This window comes from Anolis sagrei, chromosome 1 (assembly GCF_037176765.1).
Source record: "Anolis sagrei isolate rAnoSag1 chromosome 1, rAnoSag1.mat, whole genome shotgun sequence".
NCBI classification, from domain to species: domain Eukaryota; kingdom Metazoa; phylum Chordata; class Lepidosauria; order Squamata; family Dactyloidae; genus Anolis; species Anolis sagrei.
This window is the reverse complement of record NC_090021.1, coordinates 2,175,939-2,196,641: the sequence shown is the minus strand read 5'-3', so window position 1 is coordinate 2,196,641 and position 20,703 is coordinate 2,175,939. Positions and strand designations below refer to the sequence as shown.

The window sequence follows — 20,703 nt, the reverse complement described above, 5'->3', positions numbered from 1 at the left end:
AGGTCTCTTCCAACTCTTTGATTCTAGGATTCTATGATTCTATGTCCAGGGAAGGGCCACCACAAACATCAAAAGTCCAGCAGAAGGAGGAAATTGGACTGGATGGCCTTAAGTGGTCCCTTCCATCACTGGGATTCCATGATTCTGGGTAAACAGGGCAGTATGGCATGAACTGAGAAAGAGACAGACTTTACGGTGACTAAAGAAGTCGTGGTTAAAGATCAAGTCCAGGGTGAAGTGATTTCAGCTTTGAAGATATTTTCGATCAGTTTTATGGATTTTAACTGGTAATTTTTAATTAATATCATTGATGTTTAATTCTATTTTGATGTCTGTATATTTTTGGGGTGTTAAATTGTATTGAAAGGTGTTGTTGAAGGCTTTCATGGCCAGAATAATTGGGTTGCTGAAAGTTTTCCAGGGTGTATGGCCATGTTCCAGAAGCACTCTCTCCTGACATTTCACCTATTATTATTATTATTATTATTATTAAATTTTATTTGTAAACCGCTTACATGAGACCAAGCCCACAATACAACAATAAAACATAGCAACAGTCATACAACAATAAATAAATACATAAACAGAAAATAGCAATAAACATTAACAATAACACAACGACGTTTAAAAACCTATGGCAGGGCCATTTGTACTAATTAATTTAAAATAATGATAATAATAATAATAATAATAATAAGCGCGACCAGGTGACATATAAACAGGATAGAAATTTTGAAGAGGAGGAAACCATGAAAATGAACAAAATCTGGCTACCAGTATTTAAAAAAACTCTAAGATTGCAACAGCACAACAACAGAGAGGAAGCAGGCAGGGACATCTAATTACCTCTCAACAAAAGTTTGCTTCAGGCACAGTCAGGCAATCAAATGCTAATCAAGGTGGTCAGTTGAAACATTCACACTTAGCTCCAGCAGACAAGAGTCCTTTGTCCCACCCTGGTAATTCCACAGATATATAAACCCATTGTCCTAATTCCAACAGACCTCACTACCTCTGAGGATGCTTGCCATAGATGCAGGCAAAACGTCAGGAGAGAATGCCTCTAGACCATGGCCATACAGCCCGAAAAACCTACCACAACCCAATTTTGGAGAGGGATAGGGCATGCAGAAAATCCTACATCTGTGGCAGGAATCCTCAGAGCTTGGGAGATCCGTTGGAAACTAGGCAAGTGGGATTTAAACAGAGGCTGGATGGCCATCTGTCAGGGGTGATTTGAATGCAATATTCCTGCTTCTTGGCAGAATGGGGTTGGACTGGATGATGGCCCATGAGGTCTCTTCCAACCCTTTGATTCTATGATTCTATATATATCTGTGGAATAATGTCCAGGGTGGGAGAAAGAACTCTTGTCTGTTTGAGGCAAGTGTAAATGTTGCAATTGGCCAGCTTGATGAGCACAGAATAGCCTTGTAGCTTCAAAGCCTGGCTGCTTCCTTACTGGGGTAATCCTTTGTTGGGAGGTGAGAGATAAGGAGGGGTATAAGTAAATATAATAAACAAATAAATAAATACAATAGTAATTAGTGGAAATAGTTTTAGTGAAAAACTATGCTTTAAACAGGAAGAAGTGTCATGATTTCATCTATCTATCTATCTATCTATCTATCTATCTATCTATCTATCTATCTATCTCCAAGGGCTTTTGCACAGGTAAATGAGGAGGAAGAGCTAATACTCCAGAGGACAGGATCAGGATTCAAAATGACCTCAAAAGACGAGAAAGCTGACTATCAGATACTGTAAGTGGTATTACAGCGGTATATAGGAAAGGAGGTTGTATTGTTGGGTATTATGACAATATAGGTTGTATTTCAGTAGTATGTTTCTGAGAGAAGAAAACCCTGACAAAACCGCGTTTCCCAAGAAACCCTCAAAAAGAAGGGTCTTGAAGCAGAAACACACACACAGCATATGGTAAGCCTTTGACAGGGCGGGCTGTGTTGTCTTGTTTTGCTTTGCCAAGCCCCATGTATTCTGGCGATGCTATATAAATGATTCTTATTTTTGTTGTTGTTGTTGTGTCAGAACAACTAGTCTAACAGAAGAAAGCAAACAAACAGAAAAATACACAACTTGTGAGTTTGGTAGCTGGTTAAATGTCCTTTGACCAGTATCTGGCCACTTGGAGTGCTTCCGGTGTTGCTGCAAGAAGGTCCTCCCTGGTGCATGTGGCAGGGCTCAGGTTGCATTGCAGCAAGTGGTCAGTGGTTTGTTCTTCTCCACACTCGCATGTCGAGGATTCTACTTTGTAGCCCCATTTCTGAAGGTTGGCTCTGCATCTCGTGGTGCCAGAGCTCAGTCTGTTCAATGCCTTCGAAGTCGCCCAGTCTTCTGTGTGCCCAGGAGGGAGTCTCTCATTTGGTATCAGCCATTGGTTGAGGTGCTGGGTTTGAGCCTGCCACTTTTGGACTCTCGCTTGCTGAGGTGTTCCAGCGAGTGTCTCTGTAGATCTTAGAAAACTATTTCTAGATTTAAGTCGTTGGCGTGCTGGCTGATACCCAATCAGGGGATGAGCTGGAGATGTCTCTGCCTTGGTCCTTTCACTATTGGCTGTTACTTCCCGGCGGATGTCAGGTGGGGCAATACCGGCTAAGCAGTGTAATTTCTCCAGTGGTGTAGGGCACAGACACCCCGTGATAATGCGGCATGTCTCATTAAGAGCCACATCCACTGCTTTAGTATGGTGAGATGTGTTCCACACTGGGCATGCATACTCAGCAGCAGAGTAGCACAGCGCAAGGGCAGATGTCTTCACTGTATCTGGTTGTGATCCCCAGGTTGTGCCAGTCAGCTTTCGTATGATATTGTTTCTAGCACCCACTTTTTGCTTGATGTTCAGGCAGTGCTTCTTGTAGGTCAGAGCATGGTCCAGGGTGACTCCCAGGGATTTGGGTGCGCTGCAATGCTCCAGTGGGATTCCTTCCCAGGTGATCTTCAGAGCTCGGGCTGCTTCTCTGTTCTTGAGATGAAAGGCACATGTCTGTGTTTTAGATGGGTTATGATTCTTATGAGTTTTGTGACGTCTGAGGATGCTTGCCATAGATGCAGGCGAAACGTCAGGAGAGAATGCCTCTAGACCATGGCCATATAGCCTGAAAAACCTACAACAACCCAGTGATTCCGGCCATGAAAGCCTTTGACAATACAAAGTATTTCCAGGTGTTTAATCTGTTATTGTTAGCAAAGGATGATGATGATGATAACGACAACAACGGTGACGCATGTAAACTGTCTTCCACCAAACTTGAAAGATACGAGGATAAACTGACTTGTGAAACAAAATGCAAAAAAAGGAGGGGATTAATGAAAATAAAATATTTTAACGCAATATGGGGCAAATTCCTAGAATATATTTATATATTTATTTATGACATTTATATGCCGCCCTTCCCACCCTGAAGGGGACTCAGAGCGGCTTACAAGATATATATACATACAATATATATTATTAGCATAGTACAATATCAGTATTAAATATTACTATATTGTACTATATTGAACCGGTGCTTGGCCGCTGTGTCGGACTGGATGAGAGCTAACAAATTGAAATTGAATCCAGACAAGACAGAGGTCCTCCTGGTCAGTCGTAAGGCCAAACAGGGCATAGAGTTACAGCCTGTGCTGGATGGGGTCACACTCCCCCTGAAGACGCAGGTTCGCAGCTTGGGAATGATCCTGGAGTCATCACTGAGCCTGGAACCCCAGGTTTCGTCGGTGGTCAGGGGAGTATTCGCACAGTTAAAACTTGTGCACCAGTTGCGCCCGTACCTTGGGAAGTCTGATCTGGCCACAGTGGTCCACGCTCTTGTTACATCCTGAATAGACTACTGCAACGCACTCTACGTGGGGTTGCCCTTGAAGACTGTTCAGAAACTTCAACTGGTCCAGCGAGCGGCAGCCAGATTGCTCACCAGAGCGACATACAGGGAGCACACCACCCCTCTGCTGTGTCAGCTCCACTGGCTGCCGATTCAGTTCCGAGCACAATTCAAGGTGCTGGTTTTGACCTACAAAACCCTGTACGGTTCCGGTCCAGTGTATCTGTCCAAACGTATCTCCGTCTACGTCCCATTTGAGATCATCTGAGGGGTCCCTGCTCTCGACCCCACCACTATCCCAAGTGAGGCAGGTGGGGACGAGGAGCAGGGCCTTCTCAGTGGTGGCCCCTCACCTGTGGAACTCACTCCTGGGGGAAATTAGGGCATCAACATCCCTCCTCTCCTTCAGGAGGAGGGTGAAGACGTGGTTATGGGACCAGGCCTTCGGGCAATCTGATAACTAGATAAGGACAACCAGACGAATAGGACTGACAGGACTGACAATTGTGGAATTGGAATTTGAACTATGAGATAGCGAACGCTGACCGGCAACAAGGAGAAATTGGTTTGTATTGATTTGTATGAATTTTTATTGGTCTTATTGGTTTTATCGGTTTATAGATGTAATGTATAATTGTGGTTTGATTGCTAATTTATGCTATTTTGTTTTATTACTGTTGTATGATACGGGCATCGAATTGTGCCTTGTTTTTGTAAGCCGCCCTGAATCCCCTTCGGGGTGAGAAGGGCGGGGTAGAAGTAAACCAAATAAATAAATAAATAAATACTACTTCATTATATTGTAATATTATTAGTAATATTACATGTAATATTAATATATAATTATAATATCATATTATTATTATTAGTATTATATTGTATTACACTATAATATTATAAATATATTATATTATATTATTAGCATAGTACAATATCAGTATTAAATATTACTATATTGTACTACATCATTATATTGTAATATTATTAGAAATATTACATGTAATATAAATATATAATTATATCATATTATTATTATTAGTAGTAGTAGTAGTATTATATTGTATTACATTATAATATTATATATTATTTGTCAAGGAAAAGGGAAAAAACAAATCAGCATATATTGTCATTTTGGAGAAGAGGTCTCTATAAGAATTATTAATATTAAGGATGACTAAACACCTCTCTTTATTTCTGGTCCATGCAAGGGTTACGAGTCTTGCACCCAACCCTCCATTAGCAAAACTGCTGCAGGCTGAAAACAGAATGAGGTGGAGGAAAGGGAGTGCTTTACCTGTTCCGAGATCCCAAATCCCACCCAGAGGTGGAAAAACAAGATGCTACAACCTGGATTTGGACCACTCCTGCCCCCTGCTGGAGGAAGAGGAGGAGCCGGAGGGGATCCGCCCTGCTTTCCTTTGGGCAGCGAAACTCAAGACCTATTTTTGTTGGGTTGTTGTAGGTTTTTTCGGGCTGTATGGCCATGGTCTAGAGGCATTCTCTCCTGGCGTTTCGCCCATTTTTGTTGCTTAATCCCATTACCTGCATACTTTGTATGCCTATGGTGCAACAAGGGTCTTTGGACCATAATAAAATGTTGTTGTTGCTGCAATTTTTGTTTCAAAAGGACTTTGGTGATGAATAGCTGCAGAAATCCCATATTGTTTAACATCTACATGAAGCTGCTGGATGAGATCATTCGGAAGTTTGGAGTCCGATGCCATTTGTACGCAGATGACACCCAAGTCTATCACTCATTTCCAGATGCTAAGGAGGCTGTCCAAGTCCTGAACTGGTGCCCGGCCACTGTAACGGTCTGGGTGAGGGCGAGCAAATTGAAGTTGAATCCAGACAAGACAGAGGTCGTCCTGGTCAGTCGCAAGGCCAAACAGAGTATAGAGTCACAGCCTGTGCTGGATGGGGTCACACTCCCCTTGAAGGCACAGGCTTGCAGCTTGGGGGTCCTCCTGGACTCATCACTGAGCCTGGAATCCCAGGTTGCAGCGGTGGCTAGGGGGGCTTTTGTACAATTAAAACTTGTGCACCAGCTGTGCCCGTACCTTTGGAAGTCAGACTTGGCCATGGTGGTCCACACTCTCGTTGCATCCGGGTTAGACTACTGCAACGTGCTCTACGTGGGGTTGCCTTTGAAGACTGCTTGGAAGCTTCAAATAGTCCAACGAGAGGCAGCCAGGTTAATTAATTGGGGCGACACACAGGGAGCACACAACTCCCATGTTGTGCCAGCTCCACTGGCTGCCAGTTTGTTACCGGGCACAATTCAAAGTGTTGGCTTTGGCCTATAAAGCCCTCAACGCCCCCACCCAAAATGACCTGTCCAAACACATCTCCCCCTATGAACCATCATGGAGATTAAGACCTATAAAACCCTATACGGCTCTGGTCCAGCGTACCTGTCTGAACGTATCTCCTTCTACGTCCCACCTCAGAGCTTAAGATCGTCTGGGGAGGCCCTGCTCTCAGCTCTGCCTTTGTCTCAAACATGCTTGGCAGGGACGAGGGACAGGGCCTTCTCGGTGGTGGCCCCCTGCCTATGGAATTTGCTCCCTGGGGAAATTAGGTCATCGTCATCCCTCCTCACCTTTAGAAAAAAGGTTAAAATGTGGCTGTGGGACCAGGCCTTCGGGCAATCAGGTTTTTTGGGGGGTTTTTTTGTCGTGTCAGGAGCGACCTGAGAAACTGCAAGTCGCTCCTGTTGTGAGAGAATTGGCCGTCTGCAAGGACGTTGCCCAGGGGACGCCCAGATGATTTGATGTTTTTATCATCCTTGTGGGAGGCTTCTCTCATGTCCCCGCATGAGGAGCTGGAGCTGATAGAGGGAGCTCATCCGCCTCTCCCCGGATTCGAACCTGTGACCTGTCGGTCTTCAGTCCTGCCGGCACAGGGATTCAATCCACTGCGCCACCGGGGGCAATCAGGTTAAAGGACAATTGATAATGTTGACTATGGCATGGAAGAGGATTTGGATAAGTCAAGTGAAGTATTCATTAGTAGATGGCTAGCTAAACAGCCACCAGACGGGAAATAGCTAATCAGAGTGTAAGTATACTGTTTTAATCTTTATTTATTAATGTTCATGTTTAATTGTTATATTTGTTATTCTGTATTTTATGATGCGGCATTGAATTATTGCCAATTGGAAGCCGCCCTGAGTCCCCCCAGGGGTTGAGAAGGGCGGGGTAAAAAAGTTCAAAAATAAATAATAAATAAATAAGATCCTCCGGGGAGGCCCTGCTCTCCACCCCGCCATTGTCACAAGCCTGATTGGTGGGGATGAGAGACGGGGCCTTCTCGGTGATTGCTCCCCAGCTATGGAACTCCCTTCCTGGTGAGATCAGGTCGGCCCCCTCCCTCCTGTCCTTCAGAAGGATGGTCAAAACTTGGCTGTGGGACCAAGCTTTTGGGACAGGGTAATAAAGCAGCAATAGGAATGATGACCAGGCCAATTAGATTTGATGCAGATGATCAGGACGGTCATCTGTGTCCTGAGTCCCCTTCGGGGTGAGAAGGCCGGAATATACATCTTTTAAATAAATAAATATATCTCACTGAAACAGTGAACTTGAACTTGGTAACAGTTATGTACGTGTGTGTAAATCTGCATGCTTTTTATAGTACTGTATGTTTGACTCTGTTTTTCATTTTTTCTATTATCTAATTGCCTCAATCATTTAATTTTATTTTGCATGTTGTCAATTCCTTGCAACGTCTCTTCTCCCCCCCCCCCCCCCCCCCGGGCCAATTTGTTGTAAGTGGCTTCGGAGAAGAGCAAAGAGGGGTGGAAAACCAAAACGAAGGAGAGCTTGCTAAGCAGTTGTGACTCTCTCTTAGAAGTCAATACATTTCTCCTCCGCAATAAACACAATAATAAGTAAATCAAAGCTGGAGGATCTGGGCCTCAGCTCTCTCCCTGCTCTCAGCCAAAAAAATGCCAGTGGGATTTTGGCCTGCATCAAGAGGAGCATAGTGTCTAGATCTAAGGAAGTAATGCTACCCATGCTCTATTCTGCTTTGGTTAGACCACATCTGGAATATTGTGTCCAATTCTGGGCACCACAATTCAAGAGAGATATTGACAAGCTGGAATGTGTCCAGAGGAGGGCGACTAAAATGATCAAGGGTCTGGAGAACAAGCCCTATGAGGAGCGGCTTAAGGAGCTGGGCATGTTTAGCCTGAAGAAGAGAAGGCTGAGATATAATAGCCATGTATACATATGTGAGAGGAAGCCACAGGGAGGAGGAGGGAGCAAGCTTGTTTTCTGCTTCCTTGGAGACTAGGACGCAGTGGAACAATGGCTTCAAACTACAAGAGAGGAGATTCCATCTGAACATGAGGAAGAACTTTCTGACTGTGAGAGCCGTTCAGCAGTGGAACTCTCTGCCCCGGAGGGAGTGTGGTGGAGGCTCCTTCTTTGGAAGCTTTGAAGCAGAGGCTGGATGGCCATCTGTCAGGGGTGATTTGAATGCAATATTCCTGCTTCTTGGCAGAATGGGGTTGGACTGGATGGCCCAGGAGGTCTCTTCTGACTCTTTGATTCTATGATTCTATGATTCAGCTGCCAGTTTACAGTCAGACCTACAGACAGCAGAGGTAGAAGACAGCAAAAACTGTGATCGTATGTATCATTCAATACTCTCAACTTCCTTGGCAGACAATCAGTTCCAAAGCATTCTCACTGGTTACTGCCATTCCTTGCCCCCTGGTACAGTGTGCGGCTCAGGAGGTTGCTGCATATACTGCTGCTTTCTCAGGTTGTCCATGTGTTGTCATTAACAGCTGGGACGTTTGAGCCTTAACTTAGAATCCTAGAGTTGGAAGAGACCTGGTGGGACATCCAGTCCAACTCCATTTTGCTAAGACGCAAGAAAAGCATCCCAACAGGTGGTCATCAAGCCTCTGGTATTTATTTATCGTGTCATAAGCGAATTGAGGATATAGTTGTAATGTATTTAAAAACACAAAGTTTAAAAACTTTGCATGATACTAAATTTCCTTTGACCAGAAGCTGGCCAATTGGAGTGCCTTTGGTGTCGCTGTAAGAAGATCCTCCATGGTGCATATGGCAGGGCTCAGGCTGCATTATAATAAGTGGTCAGTGGTTTGCTCTTCTCTGCACTCGAATGTCGTGGATTCCACTTTGTGGCCCCATTTCTTAAAGTTGGCTCTGCATCTCGTGGTGCCAGAGCGCAGTCTGTTCAGCGCCTTCCAAGTCGCCCAGTTCTCTGTGTGCCCAGGGGGGAGTCTCTCATTTCGTATCAGCCATGGGTTGAGGTTCTGGGTTTGAGCCTGCCACTTTTGGACTCTCGCTTGCTGAGGTGTTCCAGCGAGTGTCTCTGTAGATCTTAGAAAACTATGTCTTGATTTAAGTCGTTGACGTGCTGGCTGATACCCAAACAAGGGATGAGCTGGAGATGTCTCTGCCTTGGTCCTTTCATTATTGGCTGCCACTGCCCGGCGGATGTCAGGTGGTGTAATACCAGCAGTGTAATTTCTCCAGTGGTGTAGGGCTCAGAAACCCGTGATAATGGGGCATGTCTCATTAAGAGCCACATCCACTGTTTTAGCATGGTGAGATGTGTTCCACAATGGGCATGCATCCTCAGCAGCAGAGTGGCAAAGCGCAAGGGCAGGTGTCTTCACTGTGTCTGCTAGAGCATTGCACCTAATTTCCCGGGCCCTCTAGAAATGGCACTAGCCTTGGCACAGCTTTTTAAAATAGCCTTGAACAGGCAGGATTATCTATATATATATAAATAAAAATGTAATGTTCGTTTGTGGGATTAACATAACTCAAAAACCACTGGACGAATTGACACCAAATTTGGACACAAGGCACCTAACAACCCAATTTATGTCCTTCACTCAAAAAATTTGATTTTATCATTTGGGAGTTGTAGTTGCTGAGATTTATAGTTCACCTACAATCAAAAAACATTCTGAACCCCACCAACGATGGAACTGAACCAAATTTGGCACACAGTTCTGCCATGACCAACAGAAAATACTGGGTTTGGTGGGCAGTGTCCTTTGGTTTTGGAGTTGTAGTTCACCTACATCACTGTGGACTCAAATAATGATGGATCTGGACCAAACTCAGCACGAATACTCAATATGCCCAAATGTGAACACTGGTGTAGTTTGGGGAAAATAGAATCTTGACAATCTTGACATTTGGGAGTTGTAGTTGCTGGGATGTATAGTTCACCTACAATCACAGAGCATTCTGAACCCCACCAATGATAGAATTGGGCCAAACTTCCCGCACAGAACCCCTGTGTGGACCACAACAACGCGTGGCAGGGGACGGCTAGTTTTAAATATATATGTGCTATTGCGATTTTTTAATGGTTATATCGTCTTGTTAATTTTATGTTTATGTTGTTTACTTTGTATGTATTGATGATGTTACTTGGAAACCGTTCTGAGACCCCTCGGGGAGGTAGAGCGGTATATAAATAAAGTTTTGTTGTTGTTTGTTGTAAGCAGTTGCGAGCTTCTGGTCTTATAGCTAAAGCAGGCATGGGCAAGCTTTGGCCCTCCCTCCAGGTGTTTTGGACTTCAATTCCCACAATTCCTAACAACCTGAGGCCCCTTCCTTTTCTCCCTCAGCAGCTTAAGCGGAAAGGAAAGGAAAGAAAGGAAGGGGCTTGAGGCTGATAGGAATGGTGGGAGTCGAAGACCAAAACACCTGGAAAGAGGACCAAAGCTTGCCCATATCTCTTCTAGAGTCATGAGAATCTCCCTCTCCTCTTCTGCTTTGGCACCAGCTCCTCCTCAAGGGAAGCAAGCAAAAGAGAGGGGTTGTTGTAGGTTTTTCCGGGCTATATGGCCGGAAAGGCAATTTTTCTCCTGACGTTTCGCCTGCATCTATGGCAAGCATCCTCAGAGGTAATGAGGTCTGTTGGAACTAGGAAAAATGGGTTTATATATCTGTGGAATGACCAGGGTGGGACAAAGGACTTTTGTTTGCTGGGGCTAGCTGTGAATGTTTCAGCTGATCACCTTGATTAGCATTCAATGGCTTGGAAGTGCCTGGGGGGAATCTTTTGTTGAGAGTGATTTTATGTGCCTGTTTGTTTCCCCTCTGTTTTTTGCTGTTGTAATTTTTTGCTGATAATACTGGTAGCCAGATTTTGTTCATTTTCATGGTTTCCTCCTTTCTGTTGAAATTGTCCACATGCTTCTTGTGGATTTCAATGGCTTCTCTGTGTAGTACATGGTGGTTGTGAGAGTGGTCCAGCACTTCTGTGTTCTCAAATAATATGCTGTGTCCAGGTTGGTTCATCAGGTGCTCTGCTATGGCTGAAAAGAGAGGGGCTTACCCAAGAGGAGTGCTCCTTCATCTGGTGCTGGTTGCTGTGGGGTCCGTTGGCGTGGCCGCGCCAAAAGCAGTTCTGGCAGAGCTGGTAGTTGTGGCACTGCTGGCACCGGTACCGGAAGCCCATCATGCTCTCGCACCGGCAGTAAGAGCACTCCACCGGATGGAAGACTGGCAAAGAAGAGCAAAGGAGGGAGGGTTGTAAAAAGAAATTCAATGTGAATTTAATATGATGTGTGGAAATGATTGGAAGAATGGAAGGATATATGGAACTAAAAATTTTGGAGACACCAGTATAATATCAAGGCCTGCAATGACTAATTACCTGCTTGCTGGACTGTAATTAAAAGTTGATAACTGAAAAATAAACTTTGATAAGAACGGTGACAATGGTTCTTTCAAGTTAAGGAAATGTTTAGATCACTGCAACGCTCTCTACGTGGGGTTGCCTTTGAAGACAGCTTGGAAGCTCCAACTAGTCCAACGCTCGGCAGCCATGATTTTAACAGGAGCGGAGCGCAGGGAGCATACCACCCCCTGTTGCGCCAACTCCACTGGCTACCGATCTGCTACCGGGCTGAATTCAAAGTGCTGGCGTTGGCCTTTAAAGCCCTAAACGGTTCTGGCCCAACCTACCTGTCTGACCGCATCTCTGCCTATGAACCCACCAGGACTTTGAGATCTTCCGGGGAGACCCTGCTCTCGATCCCGCCTGCTTCTCAAGCTCGGCTGGCGGGGACGAGAGATAGGGCCTTCTCGGTGGTGGCTCCTCGGCTGTGGAACGCCCTTCCTACGGACATTAGACTAGCACCATCTCTAATGGTATTCCGCAAAAAGGTGAAGACCTGAATGTTTGTGCAGGCGTTTGAGTAATTTAGTGCAATCTGGTAATGGAACATAGGAATGGAACAATGGACGACGAACCTGGACTACGCTTGGATGAGGAGAAGATTGGGTACAGTTGTTTTTCGTAATAATTGTGCATTGTAATTGCTTATTGGTAATTTATGGATAATGTGTTACGTCAATTGTTATATGTTGCATGGAACCACTGCTGTGTCTACTGTTTTTACTGTTTGTGAACCGCTGTGAGTCGCCTTCGGGCTTGAGATACAGCCTTATAGAAGCAAAGTAAATAAATAAATAAGTAAATGTTTGCAGCATTCCTTATGTTAAGAAGGAAGTCAACGCAAGGCTAACACCTATCAAGAAGCGTCAACATCTGGCCAAGAAACTGAGATGGAGCCAGGATGGATGAAGTCTATCATTAATTTACAACTTTGGGATGACATCAGCAGAATATTCCTATAAAAGACTCTGTCTAATAACGCTCAAAGTGTGGCAGACCTGAGGAGTATGATCCACCTGCCATGCTCTGCTCCATGGGAAGGCGAGAGATCGTGTACCTATGGAGATTGGCGGATTTGCACGGGAACAGTCTGGTCGTTTTGGGGATTCTTTTCTCAAGGGAAGAGGAAGAAGTGTGCTTTTGGAGTCTTAGATTTTGTGCAGGGAGTCAGGTTCTGCGGTATGGAAAACACAGATCTGGTCCTTGTCATATATTATATTCTGTAGTTGTTGTTGGTGGTTGGTGGTGGCAGGCCTAGCAGTTGGTGATGGAAAGGTTAATGTAAGTCTTAATTCTAAAGGGTTGAGTAAGCTGTAAGCTTTCATGGGTGAAAGCAATTAAGAGTTGAGGTATACAAGAGATAGGTTGCAGCTGGGTGTTTCTGGAGCTAGCCTTGGGACTGATCAATAACTAATTAATTTTTCATATTTCTCAGAGTGAAAACCTCCTGCTGAGCCTCAAGACTCTTCTCTCATATAAAGAGGCCTTGAAGGGACACTTAAGGTCATATGTAGTGGGTGTTTCAGTGACCCACGCGCCTCTTTTCCAACAGGCTTGGTTTTATTTATTTATTTATTTGGTTTACTTTTACCCCACCCTTCTCACCCCGAAGGGGACTCAGGGCGGCTTACATATCCAAGGCACAATTTGATGCCCGTAACATACAAAGATAATAAAACACAATAGCACAAAATAGCAAACAACAACAATACATCATATCTATACCCAATAAAACCAATAAAATCCATAAAAATTTCATACAAACTGATACAAACCAATTACTCCTTATTGCCGGTCAATATTCGCTATCTCATAGTTCAGAGTTTCATTCCACAGTTATCAGTCCTGCCGGTCCTATTTGTCTGGTTGTCCTTACTTAGTTGGCAGATTGCCCGAAGGCCTGGTCCCACAACCACGTCTTTACCTTCCTCCTGAAGGACAGGACTGATGTCGACGCCCTGATATCCACTGGGAGTGAGTTCCACAGGTGAGGGGCCACCACTGAGAAGGCCCTGCTCCTTGTCCCCACCAGCCTCACTTGGGAAAGCGGTGGAGTCGAGAGCAGGGCCCCTTCAGATGATCTTAGATTCCGTGGTGGGACATAGAGGGAGATACGTTCGGACAGATACACTGGACCGGAACCGTACAGGGTTTTGTAGGTCAAAACCAGCACCTTGAATTGGGTTCGGAACTGAACCGGCAGCCAGTGGAGCTGACACAGCAGAGGGGTGGTATGCTCTCTGTATGTCGCTCCAGTGAGCAGCCTGGCTGCCGCTCACTGGACCAGTTGAAGTTTCCGAACCGTCTTCAAGGGCAACCCCACGTAGAGTGCGTTGCAGTAGTCTATTCGGGATGTGACAAGAGCGTGGACCACTGTGGCCAGATCAGACTTCCCAAGGTACGGGCGCAGCTGGTGCACAAGTTTTAATTGTGCAAAAGCTCTCCCGGCCACCGCTGAAACCTGTGGTTCCAGGCTCAGCGATGAGTCCAGGATCACGCTCTCAACCGAAAATCCAGCTTCTTTAGCCGAAGGAAAAGCAAAGGCACACAAAGAGGAATGGAGTGAGGTGGTCCTCCTCCTCCCACTTACCGTTTTCTACATGGGAAAGTCTGTGCATGAGAGGTAGCCACACAAGGCACTGGGGCGGCGGGTCAGCCATTAACGTGTCTAAAAACATGTTGAGCATCACCTTTTTCTGCAAAGAAGAACAAAGAAAAGACTCAGAGAGAGAGAAAAGGCACCTCACGTAGAGGAACTCATTCTGAACACGCAGCAAAGCAAATGGCCTCCTTGCAACTCCTTTTGAGCGAAGCAAACGCCGAAACCTCTCCGCTGAAATCCACTCGGCTTAAAGATAATTGATTCTGATTGGATTGGGCTTCGTAACACTTATTTGACACAGATCTTGACTTATTTTATTATTTATTTCATTTACTTATACCCCGCCCTTCTCACCCCGGGGGGGACTCAGGGCGGCTTACAGAGGAGGCATAATTAAATGCCTAACAATTGACAATAATGCAAATACAAAAAGCAATAAGCAATTCAACAATTAGAATTAAAAACATCAGCGCATAATAAAAATTAAAACAGTCTCATGCTCGGGTACAGAGTCCATATATCCATTCCACTCCATTGTCCTTGTCTGTCGTCAGATCCTTAATTTAACTGCCAGCGAGTCCAAAGGCTTGGTCCCAAACCCAGGTCTTTAGTTTTTTCCTGAATGCCAGGAGGGAGGTCGCCGATCTAATCTCCCCGGGGAGTGAGTTCCACAGGTGGGGGGCCACCACCGAGAAGGCCCTGCTCCTCGTCCCCGCCAACCTCACTTGTGAGAGTGGCGGGGTCGAGAGCAGGGCCTCCCCAGAAGATCTTAAGCTTCGAGGTGGGATGTAGAGGGAGATCCGTTCGGACAAATACACTGGGCCGGAACCGTATAGGGTTTTGTAGGTCAAAACCAGCACTTTGAATTGTGCTCGGAATTGGATCGGCAGCCAGTGGAGCTGGCGCAACAGGGGCAGATTATCCCAACCGTCCAGTAAGGAAGTCTCTGCCTCTAGTTAGGGAATAATAACTGTAGAAGAGGGAAAGTCCACGTTCCTGGCCACCATCCTGGGGGGTCTTTGAAACCATAGACCCCGCTGATCTGGGAAGAATCCCAAAGGTCCAAACAAATAAGCACGAAGAGGAAGAGCCCACACATTTCTATTCCTTGGTCAAAGCATTTGTGCCCTCAGGAATTTCGTCCTAAGGGTTTAGGTGGAAATAATTTGGCAAGTAATCTTGGACTTTGGATATATATATATATATATATATATATATATAATGCAATGTTCGTTTGTGGGATTAACACAACTCAAAAACCACTGGACGAATTGACACCAAATTTGGCAGCAAAACACATTCTAATCCAATCTATGTCTTTCAAACAAAAAAACCCCGTAAAAATGAAGGGGAAACAACTTAAAACTCCCCCAAAAGAAAAATGCCTTACAGAGCATGCGCAAAAGCCCCTCTCCCCATCGCGCGAGAAGAATGAAGCACCAATCATTGTGAGAGAAGAGAAGCCTCGCCATGGAGTCCCTTTCCATGCAGGAAGGCAGAGTCCTTTTTCTTTGGAGGGGAGGGATTGAGGAAAGGAAATAGGGAAGGAAGGAGAAGGCCTGGCCCAACGGAGGGGTAAGGGCTTGGCAAGGCAAGCCCCAGCAGCAGCTAGAGCCACCGCAGCAGCTCCATGAGGCCCACGTGGCTACCAGGCAACTCTTCCCCCAACACAAGAGGATTGCAAGGCAAGTCTGACTGCAGGAGCGGCTGCACCCCCCCCCTCCGTTGGGTGAAGGGAGGATGTGAATCATGAGAAGGCCAGCAACTCTCTCACTTCGGCTCCACATCCCCCCTTTCACCCTTCCCCCCCAAAAAACCCCTTAAAAACCCTTACAAACTGTCCTGGAGGAAGGAGGGGAAAGAAAGGGAAAAGAGAGAAGAAAGGAAGAAAAGGATTGGTGAAGAGCAGAGAAGACTATGAATGGAAGGAAAGGTAGAAGGAAAGAAAGAGGAAGGAAGGGAAAGGAGGCAGCGATGGGAGAGGAAAGGAAGGGAAGAGGCAGGGAGGGAGGGAGGGAGGGAGGGAGGGAGGGAGGGAGGGAAGGAAGGAAGGAAGGAAGGAAGGAAGGGGGAAACTGGTGAAGGTAAGAGAAGAATATAGAACCAGAGAGTCCTAGAGTTGGGAGAAACCTGGTGAGCCATCTGGGCCAGCCCCATTCTGTGAAGAAGCAGGAAAATCACATTCAAAGCACTCTCAAGATCTTGGAGTCCTCGTGGACAACAAGTTAAACATGAGCCAACAATGTGATGTGGCGGCAAAAAAAGCCAATGGGATTTTGGCCTGCATCAAGAGGAGCCTAGTGTCTAGATCTAAGGAAGTAATGCTACCCCTCTATTCTGCTTTGGTTAGACCACTTAACCTGGAATATTGTGTCCAATTCTGGGCACCACAATTCAAGAGAGATATTGACAAGCTGGAATGTGTTCAGAGGAGGGCGACTAAAATGATCAAGGGTCTGGAGAACAAGCCCTATGAGGAGCGGCTTAGGGAACTGGGCATGTTTAGCCTGAAGAAGAGAAGGCTGAGAGGAGATATGATAGCCATGTATAAATATGTGAGAGGAAGCCACAGGGAGGAGGGAGCAAGCTTGTTTTCTGCTTCCCTGGAGACTAGGACGCAATGGAACAATGGCTTCAAACTACAAGAGAGGAGATTCCATCTGAACATCCTAACTGTGAGAGCCATTCAGCAGTGGAACTCTCTGCCCCGGAAGGAGTGTGATAGAGGCTCCTTCTTTGGAAGCTTTTAAGCAGAGGCTGGATGGCCATCTGTCAGGGGTGATTTGAATGCAATATTCCTGCTTCTTGGCAGAATAGGGTTGGACTGGATGGCCCATGAAGTCTCTTCCAACTCTTTGATTCTATGATTCAACAGATGGCCACCCAGCCTCTGTTTCAAAGAGACTTTTTGGAGTGTTTTGGCCAGCATGAATATCATTGAGAAGCCTTGCAGCTTCAGTGGCTGCTTCTCATTACTTTATTTTCCATCCCACCTCGCACCTTAACAGCCTGGCTTCTATTAGCCAGCAGGAAACCTTTGGTGGGAGGAATTCCCTAGCCCAGATTGCTTCATGTCTGCAAATCATCTGTTTTCTGAGGGCTACAGCAACACATGGCCGGGTACAGCTAAATGCCCAAAGTTTTTTTTGTCTGTTTGTACCACAAAGGCTGCTGCCTTTGTGGTACAAAAATAATCCCTCACTACCTCTGAGGATGCTTGCCATAGATGCAGGCGAAACGTCAGGAGAAAATGCCTCTAGAACATGGCCCTATAGCCCGAAAAAACCCACAAGAACCTAATCCCTCTGTCCTTTATACATTGCATGAATGCTAGTGAATATTTTCTACTAAGGAGAAGGTTGATCCAATCGAGTTTTTAACTCTTCTCACAGAAATTCATGATTTTCCTAAATGGTAATGAATGCCATTTCCCAAAAGGTTAAGATTTCTAACAAGGTCATGCCTTTCCAAAGATGATAATTAATTCTCCAAAAAAAGTGGGATGAAAGCAGAGGGCAGTGGACGTTCTGACACCCAGGCCAAGAGGGATATTGACAAGCTGGAATGTGTCCAGAGGAGGGCGACTAAAATGATCAAGGGTCTGGAGAACAAGCCCTATGAGGAGCGGCTTAAGGAGCTGGGCATGTTTAGCCTGAAGAAGAGAAGGCTGAGAGGAGATATGATAGCCATGTATAAATATGTGAGAGGAAGCCACAGGGAGGAGGAGGGAGCAAGCTTGTTTTCTGCTTCCCTGGAGACTAGGACGTGGAACAATGGCTTCAAACTACAAGAGAGAAGATTCCATCTGAACATGAGGAAGAACTTCCTGACTGTGAGAGCCGTTCAGCAGTGGAACTCTCTGCCCCGGAGTGTGGTGGAGGCTCCTTCTCTGGAAGCTTTGAAACAGAGTCTGGATGGCCATCTGTCAGGGGTGATTTGAATGCAATATTCCTGCTTCTTGGCTGAATGGGGTTGGACTGGATGGCTCAGGAGGTCTCTTCCAACTCTTTGATTCTATGATTCTATGAATCTTTATTTTCCTACTTTGTGAGACACAGTCTTTTGATAATCTACCTTTATCTTGAGAATTAACAAAGGGCCAGCAGAAGTGGGGATTTGTGTCTTTTTCGCTTCACTGATGTACTTGAATTAAATTATTAATCCATTTAATTAAGAACTAAGGGTGCATCTATACTACAGAACGAATGCAGTTTGATGCTGCTTGAATTGCCATCGTTCAATGCCATGGGATCCTGGGAGAAGTACTCTGACAAGGCCTTCAGCCTTCTCCACCAAAGAGGGCTGATGTCTCAACCAAACTACGTCTTCCATTGAGTCAAGTGGTTAAAATGGAGTCAACCCGCTTTCATTCTGCAATGCGGACATGCCCAGCACCTCCAGCTGCACTTACCTGTTGAGGGAAACAGGTTCGCACCGAGTTTTCCGTGTATCCAAAGGAAGGCCCTTCAAACACCGCTGTGGGGAGCTTCAGGACTTCTCTCAAAAACTGGTCAAACTTTGAGAAGATCATCACTCCGTTGGAATCGGACATTTGAGAGAAAATATCTAAGGCAGAAAGCAAAGCAAGAAGGTTCAGGTTAGTGGCAGTTGCAGCATCGCAGGGCACGCCTTTGGGGTCACCTTGAATGAAAGGGTATTTTAAAATTACTTTCTGTAAAATTTTCACAATTTCAAAATATTTTATTTATTTATTTATTTATCATTCAAACTTCTATGCGGCCACTCCCCTGGGGCTCGGAGCGGCTTACAAGGACAGGCTAAAATCGAACACAATTTAAAAACAATTTAAAACAATTTAAAACCAGCAATATCAAAGATCAAAGGCCTGCCGAAATAAATATGTCTTACATGCCCTGCGGAAAGCTGATCTGGCCACAGTGGTCCACGCCCTTGTTACAATCCCGAATAGATTACTGCAACGCACTCTACGTGGGGTTGCCTTTGAAGACTGTTTGGAAACTTCAACTAGTCCAACGGGCGGCAGCCAGATTAATCACCGGAGCGTCATACAGGGAGCACACCACTCCTCTGCTACGTCAGCTCCACTGGCTGCTGATCCAGTTCCGAGCACAATTCAAAGTGCTGGTTTTGACCTTTAAAACCTTCTACGGCACCGGCCCAGTGTACTTGTCCGAACATATCTCCTTCTATGTCCCACCTCGGAGTTTAAGATCTTCTGGGGAGGCCCTGCTCTCGGCCCCACCTTTATCACAAGTGAGGCTGGTGGGGATGAGAGACAGGGCCTTCTCAGTGGTGGCCCCTCGCCTGTGGAATTCACTCCCCGGGGAAATTAGGTTGTCAACATCCCTCCTCTCCTTCAGGAGAAAGCTGAAGACATGGATATGGGACCAGGCATTTGGGTAGTCTGGCAGGGTAACAAGGTAATGATGACTAGAGATGACTAGAGTTGGAAAGGACTATGGCAATGCTAAACAGATCGACGGATTTTAGAACATGATGAACGCAGGTTTTAGAGCGGTTTTAGTTGATATTGTATTGTGTTATATTGTACTGTATTAATTGTCTGTTTTTTAATCTACTGCGTTATTGTTATTGCATTTTATTGTAATTGTGGGCATCGAATTGTGCCGGATGTAAGCCACCTTGAGTCCCTCCTAGGGGGTGAGAAAGGTGGGGTACAAATGACCGAAATAAATAAATAAACTTCTGAGGATGCCTGCCACAGATATGGGTGAAACTTCAGGAGAGAATGCTTCTTCTTTCCTCTTTTCCCCCTTTCTTCCTTCTCTACCTATTCTTGGACTGCAAAGTAATGTTAGTGAATAACTCAAAAATTCACTGGATGAATTGACACCAAATTTGGACACAATACACCTCTCAGGCCAACAAGGGATCATCACTCATAAAAACACCAAAAAAACACAGCGGAAGGGATTTAAAAGGCAAAAAAGCAAAAAGACACTGCAGCGCAGGCACAAAAACAACTCCCCCAGCAAACAAAATGCACAATAGCATATGGTTACTCAACTTGCCTGATTTCATAGAATCATAGAATCATAGAGTGGGAAGAGACCTCCTGGGCCATCATCCAGTCCAACCCCATTCTGCCAAGAAGCAGGAATATTGCATTCAAATCACCCCCGGCAGATGGCCACCCAGCCTCTGTTTAAAAGCTTCCAAAGAAGGAGCCTCCACCACACTCCCCCTGGGGCAGAGAGTTCCACTGCTGAACGGCTCTCACAGTCAGGAAGTTCTTCCTCATGTTCAGATGGAATCTCCTCTCTTGTAGTTTGAAGCCATTGTTCCGCGTCCTAGTCTCCAGGGAAGCAGAAAACATGCTTGCTCCTTCCTCCCTGTGGCTTCCTCTCACATATTTATACATGGCTATCATGTCTCCTCTCAGCCTTCTCTTCTGAAGGCTAAACATGCCAACAGACCTCTGTGCAGATACCCTCACTGATTGACTTTGCAGTTGCAAGGCCATTCAATGCTAATTCAATGTGAACGTATCTCCCTTACGAACCATCGAGGACTTTAAGGTCGTCGGGGGAGACCCTGCTCTCGGTCCCGCCTTTCTCACAAGTACGT

General features: G+C 45.5%; 1 protein-coding gene across 3 annotated transcripts in view; it reads right to left on the bottom strand.

Moving 5' to 3' along the window:
* The window catches only part of DTNB (dystrobrevin beta), a 211,792-nt gene that overhangs the window by 141,450 nt on the left and 49,639 nt on the right, over positions 1–20,703 (bottom strand). For all 3 annotated transcript variants that reach the window (XM_067470846.1, XM_067470778.1, XM_067470816.1), the window contains 3 exons: positions 18,545–18,699; positions 14,122–14,227; positions 11,187–11,353 (listed from right to left, as the gene is read on the bottom strand). In XM_067470846.1, coding sequence (XP_067326947.1) covers positions 11,187–11,353; positions 14,122–14,227; positions 18,545–18,699 — 428 coding nt within the window. The remainder of the gene's footprint in view (positions 1–11,186; positions 11,354–14,121; positions 14,228–18,544; positions 18,700–20,703) is intronic.